This window comes from Pogoniulus pusillus, chromosome 3 (assembly GCF_015220805.1).
Source record: "Pogoniulus pusillus isolate bPogPus1 chromosome 3, bPogPus1.pri, whole genome shotgun sequence".
NCBI lineage: Eukaryota > Metazoa > Chordata > Aves > Piciformes > Lybiidae > Pogoniulus > Pogoniulus pusillus.
Window position 1 is genome coordinate 33284417 of NC_087266.1, and position 26756 is coordinate 33311172.

Below are 26756 nucleotides of genomic sequence, written 5' to 3' on the forward strand. Positions count from 1 at the left end.
TGCCAACAACTTCCTCCTAACATTCAGCCTAGACCTCCCAGCACAACTTGAGACTGTGTCCCCTTCTTCTGTTGCTGCTTGCCTGGCAGAAGTAGACAGACCTCCACTTGACTACAGCCTCCCTTCACGTAGCTGTAGACAGCAACGAGGTCTGCCCTGAGCCTGCACACCTCCAGCTCCCTCAGACTCTCCTCACAGGGCTGTGCTCCAGGCCCCTCACCAGCTTCATCACCCTTCTGTGGACATGTTCCAGCACCTCAACATCTCTCTTGAATTGAGGAGCCCAGAACTGGACACAGTACTCAAGGTGTGGTCTGGCCAGTGTTGAATACAGAGGCAGAATAACCTCCCTTGTCCTGCTGGCCACACTGTTCCTGATACAGGCCAGGATTCCTTTGGATCTCTCGGCCACCTGAGCACACTGCTGGCTCATGTTCAGCTACTATCTACCAGTACACCCAGGTCTCTCTCTGCCTGGCTGCTCTCCAGCCACTGTGTCCACAGCCTGTATCCCTGCTTGGGGTTGTTTTGACCAAAGTGTAGAACCCTGCCCTTGGCCTTGTTCAATCTCATCCCATTGGCCTCTCCCTACCCATCCAGCTGGTCAAGGTCCCTCTGCAGGGCTCTACTACCCTCCAACAGATCAACACCTGCTCCTAGCTTGGTGCCAGCTGCAAACTCACTGATGCTGGACTCAATCCACTCGTCCAGATCATCAATAAAGAAGATCACTTTTGAATCAAATTTCCTGGTTGTCTTGCTTAATCAGCTTTGACTTCCAAATTTTGATTTATATTGTGGAGCCATCATCTCAGAGTTTGCTAAGTGACTCCTTTTTGAGAATCAAAGAATGCTTACAATGCACTCTAACTGCTAAAGAGCGTTCAGCACCCTTGGGTCCATTCAGCCTGAACTAGAATTCATCTGAAGTTAAACTTCTGAAACTCTGCATGGATATCAAGTCATCTGGACCATTTGTTTACTCTAGAACTAACTCCTGCATTTCACACCACTAGTTAGCAACAACATTTTTTAAGTCCTTCAGCAACACTTTTTCTTCAGTCCTTAGGCAACACTTTTTTCTTCAGTAATATCACCACTGCAATTTAGGAGCTATATGTAAATACTGAAATATGTAATTAATTTGTGTCTAAGCATAATTTTGCAACATTTTAATGGATTGGTACTTCTAAGTAAAAGCAATTCCAAGAAAAGAGAGTTCACAGCTAGTACTTTGTATAGATGATTACGTAGCACAACTGGTTAGGGGACTCACTTTTTCATTTATTAAAAAAGAATTAAACAATGAATCAAATCTAAAATTAAGGATACATGAAAATTTATCATGAAAAGCTTTGATTATTGCCCATAGTTTTTAAACTGTTTAAAAAAGATGTCTGAACGAGGAGCTTAAGGGCACGGTCCAGCAATTCATATGGGGAGATGATAGATTACGGTTGGACTTCACAATATTAAGGTCTTTTCAAATCAGGTGATTCTATTCTAGGTCTAACTAATCCGTCTGCTTCCTAACCCACCTGGTCAATTCTCCAAACTCAACTTGAACATAAGGCTAAGTGTGGGGTAAGGTAGAGGGGTGGGAAGAAGGTGGAAGGGTGGTTGGGAGCTCCTCCTGGGGACTCTGGTTTCTGGGAGGGCTGTTGTGTTTCTGTATTACTTTTTAACTTGTCTATTTCCATATCTATTGTAAATACCTGCTTGTATATTGTGCCAAGCTGTAAATATAGCTTCATTCATTCAATTTCCAGAGCGGCTGAGTCTAGTCAGTTAAGTGTGGGGGGGCGAGTAACACCCAAACCATCACATAGGTCTATGTTAAATTACTTCAAAATTTACTGTAACTAATAGTCTGAATTTACAAAGAGTGAAGCTGTAGAATAGCAAGGAGACTGTAAGGATAGTTAGACTGAGTGTAAGCAGGCAGAAAATCAACCATAGCTTTCTTCTCTATGAGTTGTACATTTATATAGAAACTATGTACTTTGTACATGGAATGTGAAAGTCTGAGACAGCAGTAATGTCCTGGAATCCTGGATACCCCAAAATACCTCTCCCTCCATGGTTTGAATGGGAGAGGAAAGGCGCGAAAAACATGTTTTTCCCCCCCTTGCCCTGCTCGTGTGAAGGGAGGGGAGGAAAGAGTCTTTCTGGCACGAGGGGTGACCCATGGAGATGCCCGTGCTGGAATTGGGCTGGTGATTGGCTGTGGTCTTCATGCCTAGGAAGTGGTAAATTGTCTCTTTGTCTAGGAAAGGTATAAATATTGGGGTACTTCCCGCCTTGGGGCTCCCGCCTTGGAGTTCTCCTCTGCCTGGATAGTTCCTGCAGAAGTCCCCCGGCACTGCAAAGGACAAGCTCCTGAGAGACTGGACCTTCTCTGCTTAGGACGGCTCCCCACTGTAAGCACCCTTTGTGCAAGCTTAATAGGCCTAACAAGCCTGGGATGTCTTTTGAAGGAGAGAGAGCTGAAAAGCATCTGGACCACCATTTCTCTCAGACAGCCTGACTTACCTGTGAGTAAACTTTCTGCTCAGCCTGACTGATACTGAGAAAGCTGTGTTTATAGCTTGGCCTTTTCCATTTCCTGACTTCTAAAATAGTCAAATTTATCTATGGTATCCTTGTAAGATCTTCTAAATCAAACTGAGTCTGCTAATTAAACTCAATTAATTTCTGTATATAGTTTTGGGGGCGAGGTTTCAGGAAAGTAAAATAATTCTATTTTTATCTATATTCCTGACTCAGCCACGTTAACTCCCTGCCTCCATAAGTAAGAACAGAAGTATGTAGCAAGCACTACTGCTCTCTATCCACACTTGACAAAAATGTCAATTGAAGTCATCATAGAAGATATTTTCCTACTTTCAACTAAAGAAAAAACACCAAAAGGTTCAGAGTATGAGCACTCTACAGCATGCAATCCACATTGTTCTGGGAGATGTGTAATTATGTTTGTTTGTCTTTCCAGGATTGTAGAATAATAAAGCTTACACATTGTTAATTCATTGTTCATGTTCATTAACATTCAGCATTTAATGTTCATTAACAATGAACACTAACAATGTTCAATGTTCATTAACAATGAACACTAACAATGTTCATTAACAATGAACATTAACAATGTTCAATATTCACTGACAATGATCATTAACAACGTTCAGTGTTCATTAACATTCAAATGCTAATGTCAAATGCAAACTGGAAAATGTACTGGAAAAAAATTAGAATTAAAATCGTAACTTCACTGAAACAAAATTTTTGTAATTGAATTTATTCTTTATAAACAGAAAGCCAAAGCAGCCATTCCTTCTACCTTAAACTCTTCAGATGTAGATATCAAAGTTATACCTTTAGATGTTTTTTTACCATGCATCTTAAAAAATACTTACTGTTCTAGGAGTTGATCGTATTTTCTTAAAGCATCCTTCTCAGCAATCACTGCTCTTTCCTTCTCAGCAACAGCATTATCTCTTGCTTCTCTCAAATTTCTGAGAAAAAAAAATAAACCAAAAGTTATTGTGTCAAGACTCTCTTAGGAAAAAGCCTGGTTTGCTCCAAGAATTACTACTTCAATACTACCTTCTTCAGTCCCACAGAATGATGGGGGGCAGGGTGTCTGTCTGTCTGTCTGCCTATCCATTACAGGCATTACTTCACATTATTGTCATATATACAAGCAAAGGTCTCCATTCTGAAATTCTAAAAACAATTATCAAACCACCCATTTAGATGCCAAAATTTGTGGGGTTTTGGTAGGAATTAAATACATTCCAATATTTTTGCTCTAATAACTCGGGGAATGCTGTCCTCCTAGTTGTGATGATTCACTTTTACAGTAGAGCAGGAAAAATTAGCCAAGCACAGAAATTCCACTTCTACATACAACTAGTTGGCTAGTTAGTTCAAAATATAGATCATTGTGCATCATTGATGTCTCCTCCTGGCTTCTATAGCTGGCATCATTTTTAATTTCCATAGAACTGTAACAGAACTATAGTGGGGTCTCAGTATTTGACAGGGGCCTACAAGAAGGCTGGGGAGGTGTCCCAGGTTGAGACTATAGGGTTAAAAATCTTCTGGGGACTAGAAGATTGTTATTCAATCCCATAATTCTGATATCTCCTTATAAACTCACAACAAGGTCAGTTCGCTCTCCTTTCCTCCTCCTCCTGCCCTGTGTCTGGTAGGAGCCACTTTATAGGGAACAACATGTAAGCAGTAGGCCTGTCTTGGGGCCTTCAGAAGCACTGGTGGGGGGAGGATTGGAGCACTGGGGAGTATTAGATTTAGTTTTTTGGGGTTTGGGGGAAAAATCCAAGGGGGTTTGCCAAGGATGCGGTAACTGCTTTATAACGTCTCTCTATTTCTCTCTGAATATAATTCTGTATTTTTTTCCAGTCGCATTTGAGACTTTAATTTCTGTTGGCTATCTTTAAAAACCACTACAGGAGGGACTATTTACAAGGTCTTGTAATGACAGGACGAGGAGTGATGGGTTTAAACTAGATGTTAGGAAGAAGTTCTTTAGAGTGAGGGTGGTGAAACACTGGAACAGGCTGCCTGGGGAGGTTGTGGATGCTCCCTCCTTGAGCAACCTGTTCTAGTGGGAGACATCCCTTCCTGTGGCAGGGGGTTGAAACTGGATATCTTTGAGGTCCCTTTCCACTTAAACCATTCTATGACTCTGTAACAGAAACATTGCAACTAAAACTTTTCCCTTTTTTTACCCAAGAATCAGCCACAACTTGCGAACTATCTGATTGTTTCACCAATATGAAGTATAATACATACAGTACATGGGTAAGAAAAAATATCTAGGTATTAACAGTCTGTAAATCCCTATTCTACCTGTAGCAGTACAGTTTATTGCAATTAATGCTCTAAGTAGAAGTACTGCTCATATAGTGCTAATAAGCTGTATCTCCATTGTTTAGTGCAACACAGCAACTGATAATTTGCAGAGCAAGCACCAGTTGTTGAAGACCAGACACCTACGTTACGACTGCTTGAGGATTTTACTTTACTTTTGGTTTGCTCCTCTGACTTGAATGCTCACTAGTATTTGGAATATACCAGATGATCTTAGAGACTCCTTTCAATTTTGTTTCATCTAAAAGGAATCTTGTTCATGTGCTACAAATATGAGCACAATGCTGCAAACCCAAGTGCAAACTGTGAGGCAGGCAAAACCATGGCAAACAACGACTAACAGGTTTCACTTCCAAACCACATTCCTCATCTGAACTGAACTGTTAATCTAGATGCAACCAAGCTCTCCTCACTGAAGTTGTTTCTTCCCTCCTCCTTCACAGGAACTTTTCTGACTTAAAGCAAAGTGAAATTATAGTCTCAAATAAATTAGAGAGAAAAATCAAGACATGGAGGTAAATGGAAACTTATTAAGCCCATGTAAATTTTATTCTGGGTCTTTTTAGACACACTAAAGGTACATAATTTTTGTAAGAAAGATTATTTTCCAGATTAAGGAAAATTTACCAATACTTCTCCAAACTCAAAGTAATTAATTTTAACAGGAAATAGTTACTTAGGAAGAATCGGTGTCAGAATTATGTAACAGTTAATGAGAGAAAGGTAAAAAAAGTGTCTTAAAAAAATTAGTTACTGATGCTACAGAATTCACTGATTAAATTCATGGATTGATCATGAGAGTAGATTCTTTAGAACTGATGCATAACAGAACAACATTAATCACCCTGTTCTTAACAGCATTAAGATCGAGCATAATGTGCCTCAGTGTAGGACTGCAATGTCTCCTTAAGACTAAACTAATGGAAGCAGAATAAAAATGAAGTGGTAGAAGACATATAGCAACTTGTTTAGATAATAAAGTATTTTGCTTAACTGAACAGCTAATCAATTGGAAATGCAATAGAAGGACAAAGGACACAAGCAAGGTACTGCTCAAACCACAAGATGACAATCACAGATGTGATGTAACTTCTGTTGAAATATTTTCAACAAGAGTTAGGAAAGATGCCAGCAGCACTAACAGTATTTAGACTGTGTGAGTGCAACCCTAAAAGAGGTAAAGCACCTATACGACAGTTGCACATACAGGCCATATGGACCTGTATGCATCAGGCATTAAGCAAGTCTGTCACACAAGTGACAGTATCATGCTAAAACAGGACAGAAACACTGTAAGAGTTGCAAACAGATATGGAGAAAAGAAAGGATGAAGGCAGGGGAAGGGAAGCAGAAGCACAAGGGCATCTATAGTAGCTTTTGAAATCTCTCAGCAACCGTCATTCACTGCACTTCAGTTCACATCACTTAACTGTTCCAGAGTAGTGTACAAACTGGATTCCAGTCAGACTGAATCAAGTTAAAAGATGCACTCAGGGAGAGCATCTAACAGACTCAAAGCTGGTAAATTGTGTTTGATCTATGGGAACAGACTACAGCTAACCCAAAGTCAAACCTCATGCAGACATTCACCTGCCCTGTGAATTCACTCATGCTTGCTAATGCAAATATAGCCAATGCTTACTACAACCAAGCAAGCACCACAGATGCCAAATAAATGTAAGAATGAAAGCATCACCTTTTTACTGGTTTACTCCCCTGTTTTAGCTTCTTGAACTGACTCATCCGAGTGTAAAATAAGTGCCAATAAATTCAAGGGAAAATATCAGGCCCATCAAGCTTGGCAAAGTAAATGTAACTGAATATTAGCTGTAATACAATTCCATGCTTTGAGCCTGAAGATGAAAACAGTATCTTAGCTTTATTTTCAGTCACAATCAGCATCTCACCACATCAAACAAATTCATTCCAAACTGCTTTGCTCACAATTTGGGATTTCATTTCTTTCACCATTGAGGAGCACCTTGGATTGGGCAGCATTGCCTTATGGTGATCTTTTTTCTTTTTAGTATTTTACAGAAAGTGTATAAACTAAAAATCCTCTTTTTTTTTTTTTCCAAAATATGAAGTCAAACCTAAGGGATTTACATTTCAAAAGTAATCATTTCAAAATGAGGAACGAACCTTCTGTAAATTGGTTCCAGATACAAATGTAATATCTTTCAGAAGCTTTCTCAATGATATACAGACTCTTGTCAGATCTCCACAAACAGTGGAGATTTAAATTCATACTTTGCAATTCAAAATAGATTTGCATACAGGAAGTGGTGTGGATGTATGTGTGTGCATTTTACTCACACTTGCAAGACAACACAGTGATATAATTTTTTTTTAATTAGAACCTTTCAGTTGACTGGAATACAGACAGCAGGAGTCTTTTTTTTTTTCTTCACTCTTCCAAGCTGTAAACTACCTATTAGTGGAACAGATGCTGATGCCACAAATATCTTTTTACTACAGTCATTTCCTTCTCCACACAAGACACTTTCAGGACATCTACAATGAAGTTATAATGAATTACTAAGCACTCGTCCCATTAAAGCCAAAAAAGGGGCAAAACCAAGCTCAAAAAGAAATCCAGAGCCAAAACTCCAGATCCTTAGATCCTTAAAGGCTTATGCATGTGCCTAACTCTGCATGTAATTCCACTGAATTCAACAAAATGAAACACACACAAAATTCAGCATGGAGGTCTTTGCAAGACTAGAATCTTTACAAGAAATCAGTGCTTTTTTGAATCATAATGTTGTAAACAATCGCAAATAGAATTAGTTCACTGGTTTTCCTCATTTCTTCTGCTTTTCTTTCTGCATTAGCACCATTTCTTCTGGATTCCTGACACAGTTTCAAGATTGCCAATATAGCACAACAGGTAAACCAACACATTTTGTATCAATTAACTCACATTATACATCTAAACAAACTTCAAACCACTAATGTTCATCTAGAACATGAATTGTAATGTACTTTCCATAGACAATGTTGGATGCCCACCATGCAATAATAAATATAACACCATAGATTTACTACACAAGTATAAATTCATTTTAATTTTTCCAAGTATCTCAACAGTTTTGTACCTGAATTCAAGTTTTCACATTTTGGTCACCTCTCAAAGAGGAATCAACCAGGATTATCCCTAAGAACAAAACAGCACTTGGTCATTTTTGCCCTACTTAAGTTATTGACTTCATCTTACCTACCTGTTTTCACGTTCATACATCTCCTTTGAAGTGCTCCTCAGTTGATCGATTTCTTGATTTGTTTTCAACCTTATTTGCTCCAACTCTTCATTGAGTCTCTTTTCATATTCTGTTTTATAGTGGTCTCTGCAAATAAGCAAATATACAGCATGGAAATGTAGCATTAATTGCACTGGCCAAAAAAAAACCCCAAAAAACAAACACCAAACTTCAGGTACAGCTGTACAAGTACAGTGGAGCATATCTTGATTTTATATAGTATCTTAACTCTTACTCAATTTCATCTCAAATTTTCATCTCATTCCTTGAAATACAGACTAGTCTATGTTAAGATGCAAGTTATGTGAAAAATCAATCAGGAATAAATAATATTAAACTGGAAATAAATAAAAGCTTTCTGCATAGTGTTTCTTTTTTTTTTTTTTTAAGTAATTTGACATTGATTAATCATAGAATTATAGAATCAACCAGATTGGAAGATACCTCCAAGCTCATGCAGTCCAACCTAGCACCCAGCCCTATCCAGTCAACTAGAACATGGCACTAAGTGCCTCATCCAGGCTTTTCTTCAACACCTCCAGGGATGTAACATTATGCTTAAGAGAAGTTATTTGTCATTGTCTACATGAGTGTTTATAATAAATTACCACTTTAAAAACAATTAAAATTTAATTCCTTGCTTTCCAGAGTTTTCTATCTTCTTCATCACCAATTAAGGGTTGATTAACTTGCTACTCCATGACACTACAAAACTTTGTTGTGTACTAGTTGCACTTCATATGGGGAAAAACAACAAAACACACTGAAGAAGACATACTGTGGAATTTTGTGAAGTCAAAACAAACCCTAGAATTTGGGAATTTATCCTGCCAACATGATGTATACACCCATTGAAATACATACTTAAGTTTTTAAGCAGCGGTTACCAGAAGATTTCAGGACAAAACAATTTAATTTCAGAGCAATACTGACATCTCTTTGTAACTTTGGAAGCCCAGGAGATATTGTAGGGAATCCCGCTGTGCTGGTTTGAGGATAAGCCAATGAAATCTTTGGCTATGAGGAGAAAACAGTGACCTATACCACTTAGTCCTCTGCTGAGAGAAGCAAGTAGTCAAAATCTAAGATAAGACACTCACTTCTCATGCACTTCTCAGATCTCACTTGTTCCTCTTCTCTCTGGTGGTCTGTGTGGTTGCCTCTGCCTTAACTCTTAAATCCAACCTAACCCTTTTTCCTTTAACTTTCTTGTTATCTTTTTTTGACATCTCATCTCAGATCTCTTCAGATTTATCACGTGAGATATACAGGGATTGAACTGGTTATTTCTGAAGGGAAGGAAAGAGGGGAGAGGAGGTTTGGGTTGGGAGCCTCCTGGCAATCTGATTGTTTTCAGAGGGATTTTGTGTTTCTGTATTACTTTTAACTTGTATATAACTATATATACATATGCTTGTAAATCATGCTAAGCTGTAAATCATAGAATCATTGAATCTACCAAGTTGGATCTAAGATCATCCAGTCCAACCTATCACCCAGCCCTGTCCAGTCAACTAGACCATGGCACTAAGTGTCTCATCCAGTCTTTTTTTGACCATCTCCAAGGACGGTGACTCCACCACCACCCTGGGCTGGCTGAGTCTAGTCTAGGTGAATTCATTGTGTGTGTGTGTGTGCGGGTAACTCCCAAACTATCACACCCATAAAAGAATTTTTCCTACAAGACTACAAGAGAAGTTTAAGTTGTAAGTACTTGACTGCTAATCAGTGTTAAAATTTATAGCCTCTAGCTAATGTTCCAGAATAATCAATCAGTAGAGAAGCAACTGGTAGAAATTATGAGTTTGGAAATAAAACATTTGGAAATGTGGTGTTATAAAATATTTTAGTTTTCTTCTAATTTCCAATTGTGTGATGGCCCATAACATTTCAAAAGCACTATTTCAGCTAGCCAAAAACTCCCTCACATTAACTAAAAGCCCTAAAATATTTAGATGTCAGAATGCTTGCTCTCCAACTTTTCCCATTTTGTTTTTATTGGGACACTGAATTTACCTCTCAAGGTAAAAGTAAACTGCACACACTACAGCACAATACTTCATTGTAGAAAGTTAATTAAAAAGTTTATAATAATAATAATAATAATAATATTAACTAATAAATCAAAAAAGTCTTGAAAAAAAGTATTTTGGATCCTCAGGGTGATGTTACCAGAAGATAGTTCAAAGAAATACTTATCTTTATGATGACTAAAATAAACAAGTGGAAAGGCCATATTCCAAGTATATCACTTGAATGCCTTGCCAATGCCTTTTAATAAGCATCAGCTGAGTTGCTGCTGAAGCAAAGGACTATCATTTGTGATTTTCAATCCTGACCTGCTGTTACGGTCTTTGCCTTGGGCAGTAATTAAAAATGGGTTTGCCTTAGTAAGTTGTTTGTCTTCGTCAGGCTGCAGGCTTTAATGAGCTTCTTTCAAGTCCTAGACTGGCTGAGGCAATTAGTGCCCTGGTCTAGTTGATTAGGTAGGGCTGGGTGCTAGGTTGGACTGGATGAGCTTGGAGGTCTCTTCCAACCTGGTTGATTCTATGACTATTCCAAAGTCTTTACACTGTAAATACACTAACTATAATCAGAGCATATCAATGCAACTATGGATTGTGTTTCAAGATTAAACTTACAAAGGGAAATCTTTTGTACTGCCCTTTGTTTACACAGAGATTCCTAAAAACTGTAGCTATGAAGTGCTGTTACTCATCTTGCCACAGTCTCAACGTATTTTTGAAGTGTGTGCTTTAAAATTTTGGTATGTTAATTAAAAAAAAAAATCACAGAAACATTCCCTCAGGATCACCAAGTCAAATTGATAACCCCACTCTACAAAGTTCACTCCTAAACCATATCCCTAAGCACCACATCAAAATGACTTTTAAACACATTCAGGGTTGGTGACTCCACCACCTCCCTGGGCAACTCATTCCAGTGCCTTTCCATTACAAAGTTTTTTCAAATGTCCAGTCTAAACCTACCCAGTTGCAGCTCTTGTTCTGTCACTATTTACGTGTGAGAAGACACCAGCACCACCCTCTCCATATCCTTTTAGGTAGCTCTAGACAGTGATGAGGTCTCCCCTCAGCCTCCTCTTTTTCAAACTAAGCATCCCCAGCTCCTTCAGTCACTCCTCCTAAGATTTATTTTCCAGGCCCTTCACCAGCTTCATTGTCCTCCTCTGCACTTGCTCCAGCACCTCAACATCTCTGTGGTATTGAGGTGCTCAAAGCTGAACAGAATACTTGAAGTGTGGCCTCACCAGAGCAAAATAATCCCTCAGTGTCCTGAAGTCTGGACCTCAGTGCCCAGCCAGAAGGTGAACTATTCTTTATTAAAAAAAAAAAAAAAAAAAAAAAAGCTTGGGTTTATTTTTATCATCTGAGTTTCTGAACTACAGCTACCAAAACGGATCCAGATGTGAACGGAGAATTTAGGAAGCTTCACATTCTTCTAAAGGTTGCAAATAGAACATATTCCCCAAACTGATGTCACCTTAAGGTAGCAATGAACGTTCATTAGTTGGTACAGTTTTCTCCTGCTCTACTGTCTACACCTGTCTAATTTAGCTAACAAATAAAGAGGATGCCCAGGAGCTTTCCATAAGAAACATAATACAGTAGACATTTGACCTGAGAGATAGATGCATTAAATTGCTCAACAGACAGGAATCCTCATTACGGGAGCAAAGTGTCAGAAGATGCACACAAACTGTGTACATGTGCCTGGGAAAATGCAAAGTGATGGCTTTTAAAGTCTAGCAGATAATATGTAGGTATTAAAGCACTAAACAAAGGACACTGTTACCACCATTCTACAAAAGACATCTTATATTAGCATCACAAAAATAATTATATAGTAAAATATATTAATTATAGTTCATACAGTTTATTTATATTTATTACATTTACATTACAAAATTACTTGTTCGAAGTTCATCATCAGGTCAGTGGCAGAACCTTGAACAAAACCGAGGCAGCCAAGCTGCAATGCAGTCCTACACATGCTGCTCAATATCCTACACTCTCTTCTCTGCTATGCAAAAAGCAGTAACGGTTATCAAAGGAGAGCAAACATACCTCCATTATTCATTACAGCTAACACCTGTTCTATGAAAATCAGCATCATGAAGATGTGGCCTTTCAGTATCTGAAGGGGGCCCAAAAGAAGGCCGGGGAGGGACTATTTACAAGGTCTTGTAATGATACAATGAGGGGTAATGGGTTTAAACTGGAAGAGGGGAGATTTAGACTGGATGTTAGCAGGAAGTTCTTTACAGTGAGGGTGGTGAGACACTGAAACAGGTTGCCCAAGGAGGTTGTGGGTGCTTCCTCCCTGAAGGTGTTTAAGGCCACTTTGGATGAGGCTTTGAGCAACCTGCTCTAGTGGGGGTTATTCCTGCCTATAGCAGGGGATTGGAGCTGGATGATCCTTGAGGTCACCCTAGACCATTCTATGAATTCTATGATTAAGAGAGTCACCAACACCAAGAATATCAAGAGAGAGATCTAGTAACAGTACAAAATCCTAATGACAGTACTGAGACCTCTGAAGGCAAAATAAGAGCCAAGGAATTTCTCTTTAGTTAGTATCAAAATGCAAGAGACAGAGACATCTGATCTTCTACAAGAAGCAGGCTTGCACAGTATCCCTAACTGTGGTAGAGACAAGCTGCGTACATCTCTTTCTAAGGTTCCTCAGAGACAGCTCTGTAAAAGTGCTTCTGCATTATTACAGGATAAAGATTTCACAGCAGGTTCTAAAAACAGAAATCCAGCTACAAAATGCAAAAAGCATATTTCTAGAAAGAGATGGCTGAGATCTTGGTGATTTTTTAAAACTCCATTTAAAAAGCTTGTCTTAAAGAGATTAGTTAAAATGAAGTTTCAGACGAACAGAGTTCTGAGAAATATGCATGCAAAACATTTTTTTTTTAAATTTTTAAATGACTGCACTGAAAGGAAAAAGAGCTTTAAAAACACTTCTGATACAGGCTGGAACACCATAGGTAATAATTTCTGTAGAGTGCTCTTCTATTTCCATTTAGATAACTATTTGTCTTTTAGTTGTATTACAGAAGAGTCATATCAGCTGACTTCATCTTAGTTATACAAAGCCACAAGACTCATAGATGCTGTTTGCAGTTCCAAAGAAGCAAGCAGCTGAATAGAAGCTGAGCCTACTTTGTACTTTAAGTTTTTTCATTCAATCCACAGAATTTTTTTTAAAGGATACTAATTAAAAAAGAGGTTATGTTCATTAATGAAGTACATACAAGCAAATAGCTGATGCCATTTTGGGATATACACCAAGATGCTATTTTCCAGCATCTATATGCAGGGAAATTTTGGGGCCAGACTTGTTTAATCTCTACATCAATGACATGGATGAGGGGATCAAATGCACCCTCAGTAAGTTTGAAGATGACACCAAATTAAGTAGAAGTGTCAATCTGCTAGAGGGTAGGAAGGCCCTGCATAGGATTTGGACAGGCTCGAGTCATGGGCTGAGGCCAGTTGCATGAGGTTTAACAAGGCCAAGTGCAGGGTCGTGCACTTTGGCCACAACAACCCCCAGCAGCACCACAGGCTGGGGGAGGAGTGGCTGGAGAGCTGCTGGGTGGAAAGGAACCTGAGGGTGCTGGTGGCCAGTTGGCTGAACATGAGCCAGCAGTGTGCCCAGGTGGCCAAGAAGGCCAACAGCATCCTGGCCTGGATCAGCAATGCTGTGACCAGCAGGAGCACGGAGGTGCTCATGCCCCTGTACTCAGCACTCCTGAGACCACACCTCGAGTACTGTGTCCAGTTTTGGTCACCACAGTACAGGAGGGACATAGAGGAGCTGGAGTGGGTGCAGAGAAGGGATACAAGGCTGGGGAGAGGTCTGGCAAACTTGACCTATGAGGAGCCACTGAGGGAGGTGAGCTTGTTTAGTCTGGAAAAGAGGAGGCTGAGAGGGGACATTATTGCCCTCTACAACTATCTAAAAGGAAGTTGTAGTGAGGCTGGAGCTGGTCTCTTCTCCCAAATTTCTAATGATAGGACAAGAGGAAATGGCCTCAAGTTGTGTCAGGGGAGGTTTAGGTTGGATGTTGGGAGGAAGTTCTTTCCTGAGCAGGTGGTCAGGCACTGGGACAGACTGCCCAGGGAGGTGGTGGAGTCACCATCCCTGGAGGTGTTTAAAAGGAGAGTGGATGTGGTGCTTGAGGCTATGGTCTTGTGATGAAGGTTGGACTGGATGTTCCTGGTGTTCCTTTCCAAGCATAGCAATTCCTAGTGATTAGATGTTGTGCTGAGGGATTTGGTTTAGTCAAGGACTTGTCAGTATGAAACTAATGATTGGACTCAATGAGGTTGAAGGGCTTTTCCATCTAAGAAATTCTGTGATTCTGTGAAATAACTTAAACTGGATAATGTTGGCATTCTGAATAAGAAAAAAAAATCTGTGTGGCTTGAAATGAGATGACAGTCACTGTATGATTTAGAATGAAAGTCTTGCAGATAACAGAAAATGAACATGAAATTTTACAGCATAGCATCACATAGGTAACAAGATATGTAGTTGAACAGTAGAGTGTTTCCTGGTCAACATGTCATAGATATATCTATACCAATTCTAACGGCAAAAAGATTGTACCACACTATTGTGGCAGGCTACAATGACTGACCTACTTCTGAAGGTTAAAATTCAAACTCTGTAATTCAAACTTGAGATATGAAAGACTGATAGCTCTAATAGCTGACATGAAACACACTACATTCTATTTTAAACGTTTGTGAGGATTAAATATATTTCATTCTGCAATAATTGTTTGGATTGTCTTTCAAATACTTTTGGATTTAATAAAGATCAATTGGGGCAGGGGGAAGACATGCAACATATGCACTTTAAAGAGTTTTTCTCTCTTTTGTAATTAATTACAGCTTCCTCCATAAATTTCAACATACACCTATGAGCACAGTTGCCATAAACATTCAACACTGACATCTTCACTACCATGCTATTACATCAAAAGTTTAACAAAATACTGTCCTGATTCACATTAAGACCCAACAAAAGTGTTCTGTTTCTAGTTACATGTCTATGGACTACCTTGCTGGGAGTTAAAAAATGTACTTAACCAGAATTTGTGTGATAAACAGGAGAAAGAAGTTAAATAACTTGTCTTCTAATACAAGCAAACACACAATAACTTACCTGGATGCAACATATTTTTCATACATTTCTTCCCTGGCCTTTTTGGCATCCTCCAGCTGAATCTGAAGTCTTTCAAGACGATCTTCTTCATGTGCACAGCGAACACTAAGCTCCATGTTCTGGCGGTTAAGATACTCTTTATCTTTTTGCAACAAGTTGAGGGATTGTTGTATGGTTGCCAGCTATAAAAGGCATTAAAAAGACACTTTAACATGAACTTCAAGATAAGTATTTAACCTATGTACACATACTTGCAATTCCATTTTAACTCTCTTCTGTGAAATTGCTTGGAAGAAAACCACCCTAGATATATATTTACATTTAATATGAGTAATTTGGTGAAGTTTAAGATTGAAAAAAAAAAGACTAATAAAGTTATTATGAGTTTTCATGATTTATTTCTTGTAGTTGTCAACTGAAAAAGAGGTAAAGTGTCCTTTAATCTACCTAAATAGTACTTAAGTATTGCATAGTAAGAGTACTAAATAGGACTATGTCAGAAATACTACTGTTGAGCCTTGGTGCCAATCTGTCACCATACTGGCTACAACACTCTCAAAGAGAAGAAAAATATAATGGTACCAGAGTGATCATTGCTCCGTAAAGACTGCTAGTAAAACTGCTAGTTCTAGGGTTGACGTGTTGTGATTGCTGTGGACAAAGTAATGTTGTGGGCTAGCAGCAAGGGGCCAAAATTTTCTGTATGCCTTGTTTTGACTTTTATTCAGTATTATGTTGCTACAAAAAGCTGAATTGATGCCAAGATAGGAACATTAATGTCTCTGTAACGGTTTTCTCATTCACCAGATCAGCCAACCTTCCTACTCCAAGCATAAAGCCGTGTGAGAGAATGTAGACTACATCTGCTCAAGGTGAACATTGTCCAGAAAAAAGCCACAGAGCATAAAGGTATTAGTGCAGAGTGGACTAAGTCATGATAGTGAAACAGAGTTTCAACACTTCATTTAAGGTCACAGAATCAACTAGGTTGGAAGAGACCTTCCAAGCTCATCTAGTCCAACCTAGCAGCCAGCTCTGTTCAATCAACCAGACCATGGCACTAAGTGCCTCAGCCAGGCTTAAACACCTCCAGGGACAGCAACTCCACCACCTCCCTGGGCAACTCATTCCAATGCCAATCACTCTCTCTGTGAAAAACTTCCTCCTAATATCCAGCCTAGACCTCTCCCGGCACCACTTGAGACTGTCCCCCCTTGTTCTGTTGCTGGCTGCCTGGCAGAAGAGACCAACCCCACCTGGCTACAGCCTCCCTTCAGGTAGTTGTAGACAGCAATGAGGTCTGCCCTGAGCCTCCTCTTCTCCAGGCTAAACACTCCCAGCTCCCTCAGCCTCTCCTCACAGGGCTGTGCTCCAGGCCCCTCACCAGCTTTGTTGCCCTTCTATGGGCACCTTCCAGTATCTCAACATCTCTCTTGAATTGAGGGGCCCAGAACTGGACACAGCACTCAAGGTGTGGCCTGACCCGTGTTGAGTACAGAGGAAGAAAAACCTCCTTTGTCCTACTGGCCACACTCTTCCTGATACAGGCCAGGATGCCATTTGCCTTCTTGGCCACTTGGGCACACTGCTGGCTCATCTTCAGCTACTATCTACCAGTACACCCAGGTCTCTCTCTGCCTGGCTGCTCTCCAGCCACTGTGTCCACAGCCTGTATCCCTGCTTGGGGTTGTTGTGGCCAAAGTGCAGAATTCTGTACTTGGCCTTGTCAAATCTCATCCCATTGGCCTCTGCCCACCCATCCAGCCTGGCCAGGTCCCTCTGCAGGGCTCTCCTACCTTCCAACACCTTCACACCTGCTCCTAGCTTGGTGTCATCTGTAAACCCACTGATGCTGAACTCAATCCCCTCGTCCAGATCATCAATAAAGATATTGAACAGGACTGGGCTCAGCACTGACCCCTTGGGGCACACCACTAGTGACAGCTGCCAACTGGATGTGGCACCATTCACCACCACTCTCTGGGCCCAGCCTTCCAGCCTGTTCTTGACCCATATCAGAGTGTATCTGTCCAAGCCATCAGCTGCCAGCTTTGCCAGGAGCTTGCTGTGGCAGACAGTATCAAAGGCTTTGCTGAAGTCCATGTAGACTCCATCCACAGCCTGCCCCACATTCACCAGGCAGGTAACCTGATCATAAAACCTGTGGTCCTGAGGATGTCACGTATCAAGTTCAAAAAATGATCAATTAATAACAGAAATAAGTCCCAAAAAGCTGTAAAGACATCATGCATGTTTGTCATAGTTAATTATAAATATTACATTTCTGGTATGGATATTATGATTTATTAATATTAAAAAAATCACTGGATCATGTGAAATTCATTTGGATTCTTGGTCGACAGCAAGTTTTTACACAAAGGGTATTTATAAACACAGAATTAAACAGTTTAAACAGTCAGAACTTGGAAAATAGGAAAATTCTAACTGTGCAATAGGCATTACTAACTCTGTTCAGGAGGTGGACCAAACACACTTGCTCAGTGAGCAGCCCAAATTAGCCCAAATACTCATGAGATGCTGTTCTCCTGGGTATGTTTCCTGTGTAAAGATGCTTCCAAAACCTATGATTATAATCCCGAGGGAAAAATACAAAATACTCCAAGGCAGAGAGTGTCATGGAGGCAGAGAAGGAGAGGAAACTGAGCTGCTGCAAGCTGCTACTGCTACAATCACCTGGCTGCTGTGAGTAGCTTTTTCTGCAGGCAGGAGCCCTGCTAATGAGCTGCTTTAGGGTGAAGCCTCTGGTGGATTCACTGAGGGAATCACCTTAACATTCCAGCCTAAGAAAGGCTGGAGAAAGGCAGAAAGGTAGGATTTTCAAACCATTTCCCTATTAAACACATTTTTTGGAAGTCAAACTGGCCAATAGGCACAAGCATCAGAAGTTTTGGCCAATTAATTTCAAGTATCATGCCTTGTGAGAGTCATATATATATGCCCTTAAAGGTAATAGGCACATGTCTGGGGCTGCACAAGACACCTGACACGGTGGTGCTGGGCACCTACCCCTTAGGGCAGCCTTACTGGAGCCAAATCCCCATAATTTGTTTTGTCTGCTCCTCAACTCCACTCCCGGACCCTACAACAGGAGGAGGAGAGGCAGTGGTGAAACTGGTCTAGCAGGATTTATGTCCTGCCAAGACAATGCTTTTATATAAAAATCATCCTTCCTGAGTCATAAAAAGGCTAACAGCTACTTAAGGGGAATACTCCAGTCAAAACCACGTAGCAACTAGTTAAACAGCTGAAAATTTCTACCAAAACAATGCTCTTTGTTGTACCAGCCCACTTGCTGAGCATTACAGAGGGTAAAGTCTCAAAGTCTACTTCGGTTTATTTCAGAATAAAACCACAACTCTCTTCTCACTCCCTCTGGAAGTAACAGACTATCAGTATATATCCAGTGCGAACAGAGACATCATGGATTAGTACATGAAGACAAGAAACCTGGGAGTTACAACCCCTCAACTTGTCCTCCTCTGAAATAAACACAATTATATGTTCTTCTGCTCCAGATCTTGTGATGCTGTATCTGTATCCACAAAACCCACCAAAGACCTTCCAATAGATTCAAGTAATCACATAGCATGAAGTGGTATTTTAGTTTAAATTAGTGCTACTTTCAGTCCAGTCCAGATTAATTTAGTATAGAGTTAATGACAAAAAACCCAAAAGCCATTGTTGCCGCTACACTGCAGTACTTTATGAGTACATACAAATGATGTACACAACAGTATTCTTCTGGCCATTGCTATAAGCTGAGAACAGATTTCTGTTTTTACATCCTCTTACAGTGCTGTAGCACTGATAAATAAACAGCCTAACAAAGCCTTCAGACTCACATAAAAGAGATTTTCTAAGACAAACTCAATTTCCTCTCTATTGTTTCAGAGAATCTCTATGGCTACCTGTAAAATTAAAGATAGTATTTCTCTGCTTAGAGCAGTAGTTACAGCCACTACTTTATCTGTGGTGTGGTTATACAGAGTCACTAAGGAACACAACCTCCTCGAAATCTGTCAGATGTAACTGGTCTTGCTTCCTCAGCTGCCACAGAGGAAGCTTCCACATACAGAGATCCTCCATTTGATTCTTGCCTGGACCAGTACAGACATTAAGAACAACCTTCTCATACAGTGAACCTTGCATATCACATATTCACATTAACTCACAAATTAATTCAGAACAGCCAAGCAATTACTTCTTTGCTCCTTTTGGTGCTTCATGGAATGATTTCTATGCAGAAATACAGCTTGGAAAATACTTTTGCATGGAATTTGTACAGAACAGCCATCTGATAATTAGTCAATGAGGATATAAACTGAAAACATTTCTCTCTTTGCATTCAGTAAAAGCTTCTTCCTCCTCCCATAAAGCTGTTCCAGAGCTACACCTACATCAGATGAAGAGAAAAATGCCAGTGGTTGCAATAGATTTGGATGATTCTATCCTGACTCGTTTACTTAAGGTGACTAATTAATCCTGGAGGTTCAGTGAAGCAATCTTCCCAACAACCAACTCAGATGCAGACACGGATACTGAGTAATGAAAGCGTGTACTGGTATAAACTACCAAAAGCCCTACAGATCGAGGCAGTAGACTTGGAAACATTCTCTCTATGTGTTTCTCTTTGAGTCCCTTGACCTAAAAGTTACCACATATGGCCAGTAGGGGTGCCACCACTGAACACTATTTGTAACTCTTAGTTACTGAACAGAGAAACTGCAAGAGACCTTTCTCTTGACCTGATAGGCCTTGAGCTATTGAAATGTCTTTGGAGCAGCAAAAACCACATTTCACTGTTCAATACTAGTCTTATCAGATGGCAGTGACAGAGATCTGAGCAGTGACTAATCTAAAATGGATCAGAACTCATTGGAATTGTAACAAAGATGAGAATCACGTTGTGCCACAAGAGGCATTTATTCACTTTCTCAGAAGAAAGGCTTTCAAAGACTGGAGAGATGTTAAAGAAAAACAGTTGCAGCAGGTAATCTGGTCTGAAAGGAAAGCAGTAGTGGAATTCCTCTTGTCTATCTGCAGTATGATAGAAAGAAGAGGTCCAGAAGAGCAGTCTCTGTATTACTGACACAGGACTAACTGCTGTAAAGGCAAACTGAAGGACGTTTCTGGCAGTTTCACTGTTATTTTACTAGAGAGTCACAGGAAGGAACACTATATATTGTTAACATCTAGAAAGAACCAAAGTTTTACCAAAACTTTTTTTCACAAGAAGGTGGACAAACACTGGAACAGACTCTGCAGAAGGGCTGTGAAACCTCCATTCTTTAAGATATTCAAAACTTGACAAAGCTCTAAGTAATTGGACCTAAGCTCTCTGCACTACATGGGAGGGTTGGACAGGACCTTGATCCTACAGGTGATCAACAGACTCGGCATGACAAAGAATTAAATTCTCAAAGTGAAGAAACAGACAATTACACAAGGAATACTGAAATAAGAACTTTACCTCTTTTGATAAGTCATTTCTTTCTTTAGCTTGTGCTTTGTGTGACACCTCCAGTATTTCATATTTTCTTCTGAGTTCTGACAATTCATGTTCAAACACATCCCGTTCACTGTTAAAATAATAGGATGTAGTAAGTATAATGAAAGAAATCCTGTGAATTTATTATTTTTCAGTTCGTAACACCAACTTCTTCCAACCAGTCACTCGTACGACTATTAGTGAGAATATTACCTTTTCAGTTACCAACATCTGCAACAGTATCTTCTTACATATAAGAATTTTCTTTGTGTCTAAGTGTAAAAAAAATTAATCCTAAATTACAACAATCCTGAATTCCTATCCAAAATCATTTCATCCTCCTTTGACTATTCTTTAGTATAGCTTCAGACCACACCTTTCTCCTCTCAGCAACGAATGGTTGAGTATCTTTGTCCATCCTTTTAGCTTTATTGAGCTTTTGATGCTATTTTCTACAACATTCTCTTGAATCTTCAGCAGACGTTGAAGTCTGATGAAAAAGTAAAGTAACTTCATTGCCATCTTCCTAATCAAACAGAAAGCAAATGCATGCCTGTTCTCAGTTGCTATTCTCCATTGTGCACACTCCCTTGATAGCAAAGGAGTTGTACTACTCCTCTCATGTTTAAAATATACATGAAACAGCTGTAAAAATTATATCGGTGCCCTGAATACAAGTGCTTTCCAGATGCATAAAGAAACAGCTCTATGTCTCTATCTGACTCTGTCAAAACAGAGCAAAGAATGAGCCAGTATAAGCTTGTAGTTTGAAACCAGTTTGATATTAAGCATAGCATAGTTTTAAAACCAAGATAACCTGTAGTACACCAGAACTACAAGATTTGACATAGCATTTTTAAAGGCAGAAATAAGCTTGGAAGTGATTAACTCCTGCAATGCTCCCAAATATCCTCATGCAGTTACTCCAACAGTGCTCTCCCCTCCCCTTCGTCTGTGCCTACCCAGATGAACATAACCTACTCTCTCAAATACAGTTTTGGCACGTTCAGTCATGCCTATTTCAACTCAAAGGCTATTTTTAATGCACATTCTTAAACACTGAGGCTATTCACATGAACATTACTACAAACCCTTTACCAAGATGCAGTTGCACATGAGAAGCAAACCATAGCATCAATTCATCCTATTTGCAGCAAGCTTCCAGGTATACTTCAAGCTTTAGTATGTATAGCTGTGAACAGTTATCCATAAGACAGATTCTTTGGTAAAGTCATTTGCGTCAGTAACTGTGCCCAAGTTCATTCCATATGAGCAACAAAGGAGCTAACAGGATGTCTTCTATTCATAATCCCCATTTTTTAATCCATTCCCCAACACATGTGCCAAACACAAGACTTCTTGTACTTGCCAGCACACTAAAAAAGCCTTTTGGGAGCTGTACTGTGAAGTATATGTCAGTGAGTGCATTAATAAGAAATCCATATCCACTATTTTGTGATTGGTGTTTACAAGACTGGCATTCAAATCACAGGCTAAACTATAAAATCTGTATTTTAAAACTTAAGAGAGACATAGGAACTTCCTGCAGTTAAACAAATTCACTGAAGTAATCCTAAGATTCTCTGACAAAGGAGTTCTCATAACAGCCCTTTAAAATTTATGGTTACAAGGATACATTAAATTGTAAATATTTCCAAGGTCCTGCCCTCTTAATTCCCTATGTAGGCACTACACAGTAGAGCACAGGGCCTTTTGTTAGATCATAGGAAATAAAGAGTACTTGTTCTAATATGCTTGGCATCAATAGCTCCCACTCCTTGAATTGAGACTGGCATGCTCTTCTGAAAATACAGTAAATCCCTAAATATAAACTTTTGGGAAGATAAACTGATGCATCAGATTTCAAAATGTTGTTCATCTCATGACTACAATATAGTCAAGAAGACAACTGAAACATAGTTCACTGAGGTAAGTAAAAATATCAGTGGTGTCTATCACCAAAAAAATCAAATGAAGAGTTCTCATCAGTTAAGGTCGAAGCTTACCAATTAATATTTATATGTTAGTAGAACACTTGAACTTCTGAGATACCTACCATTTCACTTTATCATAGTTCTCTTGTCTGTAATCTGCTCGCTGAATCATCTGCTTGGTATCAGCCAGTTCCAGTGTTAAACGCTGACATCTAACCTCAAGCTCTGATCGATTTCTCCTCTCATCTTCATAGTTCTGCAAGGTAAAGACATTTTGAAATGACAACAGCTACACTGATATTTACTTAAAGCAATCACTAGCTAAATTTTGTGGAATCCTCTTACGGATATTCATGTATTTTCATTTGTCCACATTTGGAAATCTTGCACACATCGTAAACAGCTGTATGGATACTCAATGTACTTTTATCTTGTTCTAAACACTTGATTAAGATAACTATTTTTTTAAACACATTTCTCTATTAGCACAACTTCCAAGATGCATAAGCCTCATACATACGGCCAGTACTATAGCACAAAAGTCACAGGCTCACAGGATGTTAGGGGTTGGAAATAATCCAAGGCGATCATGGAGTCCAACACCCCTGCGACAGCAGGACAATACTATCTGAAACAGATCACAGAGGAACACATCCAGACAGGCCTTGAAAGGCTCCAGAGAAAGAGACCCCACAACCTCTCTGAGAAGCCTATTCCTGTGCTCTGGGATGCTTAGAGTAAAGAAGTTACCCCTTGTGTTGAGGTGGAACCTCTTTTGCTGCAATTTACACCCATTGCTCCTTGTCCTAAGTCATGCCACCTTTATAACGCTTACAGACAAGCCTCCTGATGAAGATACTTGCTAGACCACTAAAATAAAAAAGAAAGAGGTTTGGCCATTCAGAAAGTTTGGCAACTTCTGCCACTATATTAAACATTTTAGCCAGCAAATTATGAGATACAGTTCAGAAATAGCATCTAAAGCATATTATCCAAAGATTTTGTATAGGAAGTTAAAGGAAATAAAACCCAAAAAACCCAAACCAAAACTAATGGACCAAAGCAAAAGAACATACAGAAAGCATTTGTCTTGTAAAACGGTGGGTATTCCTTTTGAAGAGAAACAGAATTCATAATTATCATATTCTTCCCTCTAATCCCTCATGGGAGCAGATGAATTTTGTACCATAATCCCCAATCTCAAATTCTTCTACGAAGTAAGTACTTATTTTCATGAACTAACCTTACTTGCTTGTCCCAAAAGCTGTACTACTTAGTAATTTCTCCAGAACAACAAAACCATAACATTCATCCCCAGTACCAGGGAAAACTGGCAGACAGCAAAATAAGTTGCTTCCTACAAATCTCAGAATACTTTCTTAGAATTCAGATTTTTCCTATATTGTGTTTCTCAGAATACTAATGAGTTTTGTTTTTTAATGCTATGGTTAATGCATGGCAAGCTCAATAATGGATGTTTGATAAGCAATAATTTAATCTATTTATACAAAATGGATGTAAAATATTATTCACTGAAGAGGAACATTAAACCAAATGACTGCCTTAAGGTGTGATTATTGAACCTATCATTTAACCATTGTATATCTCTTGCAGAGAGGGACATTGGGTAACTCTTCAAAATTGAAAGCCATGCTTTACGCAGTTGTAAAAAAGCATAGTAATTGTGTCTAGCTAGTTTTTAGTAGATAAGAAAAGTTTAAGGCAACAGTATATATAGAGTGGAGAGGCTAGCTCCTAAATACATAAAAACATAGAATCAACCAGGTTGGAAGACACCTCCAAGATCACCCAGACCAACCTAGCACCCAGCTCTGTCCAATCAACTACACCATGGGACTAAGTGCCTCGTCCAATCTTTCTTGAACACCTCCAGGGACAGTGACTCCACCACCTCCCTGGGCAGCCCATTCCAATGCCAATCACTCTCTCTGGCAAGAACTTCTCCTAACATCGAGTCTATACCTTGCCCAGCACAATTGCAGACTGTGTCCCCTTGTTCTGTTGCTGTTTGCCTGGCAGACAATCTTCCTAAGGAGGAATCAACACAAGGATGATACTCTAGGTTTGGGATGGAAAAACGAACACTTTGATCAAACTTACAGTACCATGAAAAAGAATGACAAGAGTGTGTTCTTGAAAAAACACACCTAAATGTTTGTAAGACACTACAGAAAAGCTTCCTGAGCTACCAAACTGTTATGTAAGCATTCTGTTGATAAATAATATTTTTTGTATTAGTATTTCACAAATCTAGTCTTTTTCACTTTGTGATAGTTTGAAGCTAGCTGGAATGTTTTGGCAAGAAGAATTGGATGATAGGCTCTGAAAAAGAAACAACAGAGATGTCTGATGCACTCATAGGCTTGCTGAGATGTGTGAAAACAAGAACACAAATATAGATAACACAGTGGCTATGTGTCTCTGGCTGCCTACGCTTTTCTCTCTAACCTGCTGTCTGTGTAACTAATCTTTCTGCTTCCTAACCCCCCTGGACAACTCTCCAAACTCACCATGAATGTAAGGCAAAGTCTGGGATAAGGTAGAGAGATGGAAAGGAGGTGGAAGGGTGGTTGGGAGCCCCTCCTTGGGACTCTGGTTTCTGGGAGAGCTGTTATGTTTCTGTATTACCTTTTTAGCTTGTATATTTCTGTTTACAGCTGTAAACTGGACACTGGAATGGGCTCCCTGGGGAGGTGGTGGAGTCGCCGTCCCTGGGGCTGTTCAAGGCAAGATTGGACGTGGCACTTGGTGCCATGGTCTAGCCTTGAGCTCTGTGGTAAAGGGTTGGACTTGATGATCTGTGAGGTCTCTTCCAATCCTAATAATACTGTGATATATTGTAAGTATCTGCTTGTATCTTGTGCTAAACTGTAAATATAAAGCTTCACTCTAATTTCCAGCTTGTCTGAGTCTAGTCTGGGTGATTTCATAAGTGAGGAGGCAGGTAACACCCAAACCACCAAATACTTGCACTGAAGTCACATTAAATCACAGTCATCAAATAACAACACAGACAAAGTTTTCATGAAGATTTTGGATGGTAAATATCATCTAAAGACACCATTGTTATTCATCCTAGCAGTCTGGTATATATGGCTTATTTTTATGTTTACCATAATTGATGGATATACTTTAGGCAAATTAACACTATAGAACACTTCTTCCTTAAACCACTTTAAATGCCATCATTTATAAAGATGGTGTTATTAAAATGGCAAAGTCCCTGTCACATGTCTTCAAAAGTGTTGTGTACAAGTTAGCTACAGTTTCAAAGATGTGCCATACACGTGCAAGTGCCCTGTTACACAGCACAAACATGACTCATCTTGCAATAGTGGTAAGGGCACTGAACTTTTAGGTGCAAACTGAAAGATTAAGTTTAGATGTAATTCTTCTGTGGATACCTTCTGCTATTCTGCTGCTGGTATCATGCTGGAATTCATACACCCTTCACAAAGTGAGCTATTGAAACACAGTATTACACATTTAGCAGGTAAAGGATAACTCAGTATAATTTGTATATGTGTGTGTATATATATATATATATGTATAAAAATAAATTGGTTAACCTCAGGACAAATTTATCACAAATAGCTCTAAAGCATTAATTAAGAGAACAGGTAAACACCTACAACATTAGTTCCTTCTAATACCAGACACCTAAACTAGGTTTTTAACAAATCAGTTGTTAATGTCATGTATCAACATGGTAACTCCAGTGAAGGGGAAGGAAGCTGTTTCTACTTTTGAAAAGTGATCCTAAGACATACTTAAAATATCAAACTTTTAAATAAAGGAAGGAAATTTTATTTGGGTTTTTTTTCAGATATTTATGGTAATTTCTTAAGGAAATACTAAATCTACTGCACACATCACCATTTTTCAACTACCTAATCTTTAAAGTATCAAAGTTTTACTTTAAACACAGAAAGAAAT

General features: G+C 39.4%; 1 protein-coding gene across 2 annotated transcripts in view; it reads right to left on the reverse strand.

Annotated features, from left to right (window-relative positions):
• The window catches only part of PIBF1 (progesterone immunomodulatory binding factor 1), a 178322-nt gene that overhangs the window by 135080 nt on the left and 16486 nt on the right, over positions 1–26756 (reverse strand). For both annotated transcript variants that reach the window (XM_064141083.1, XM_064141089.1), the window contains exons 5-9: positions 22922–23055; positions 20848–20956; positions 15357–15538; positions 8112–8237; positions 3411–3509 (exon numbers count right to left, since the gene is read on the reverse strand). In XM_064141083.1, coding sequence (XP_063997153.1) covers positions 3411–3509; positions 8112–8237; positions 15357–15538; positions 20848–20956; positions 22922–23055 — 650 coding nt within the window. The remainder of the gene's footprint in view (positions 1–3410; positions 3510–8111; positions 8238–15356; positions 15539–20847; positions 20957–22921; positions 23056–26756) is intronic.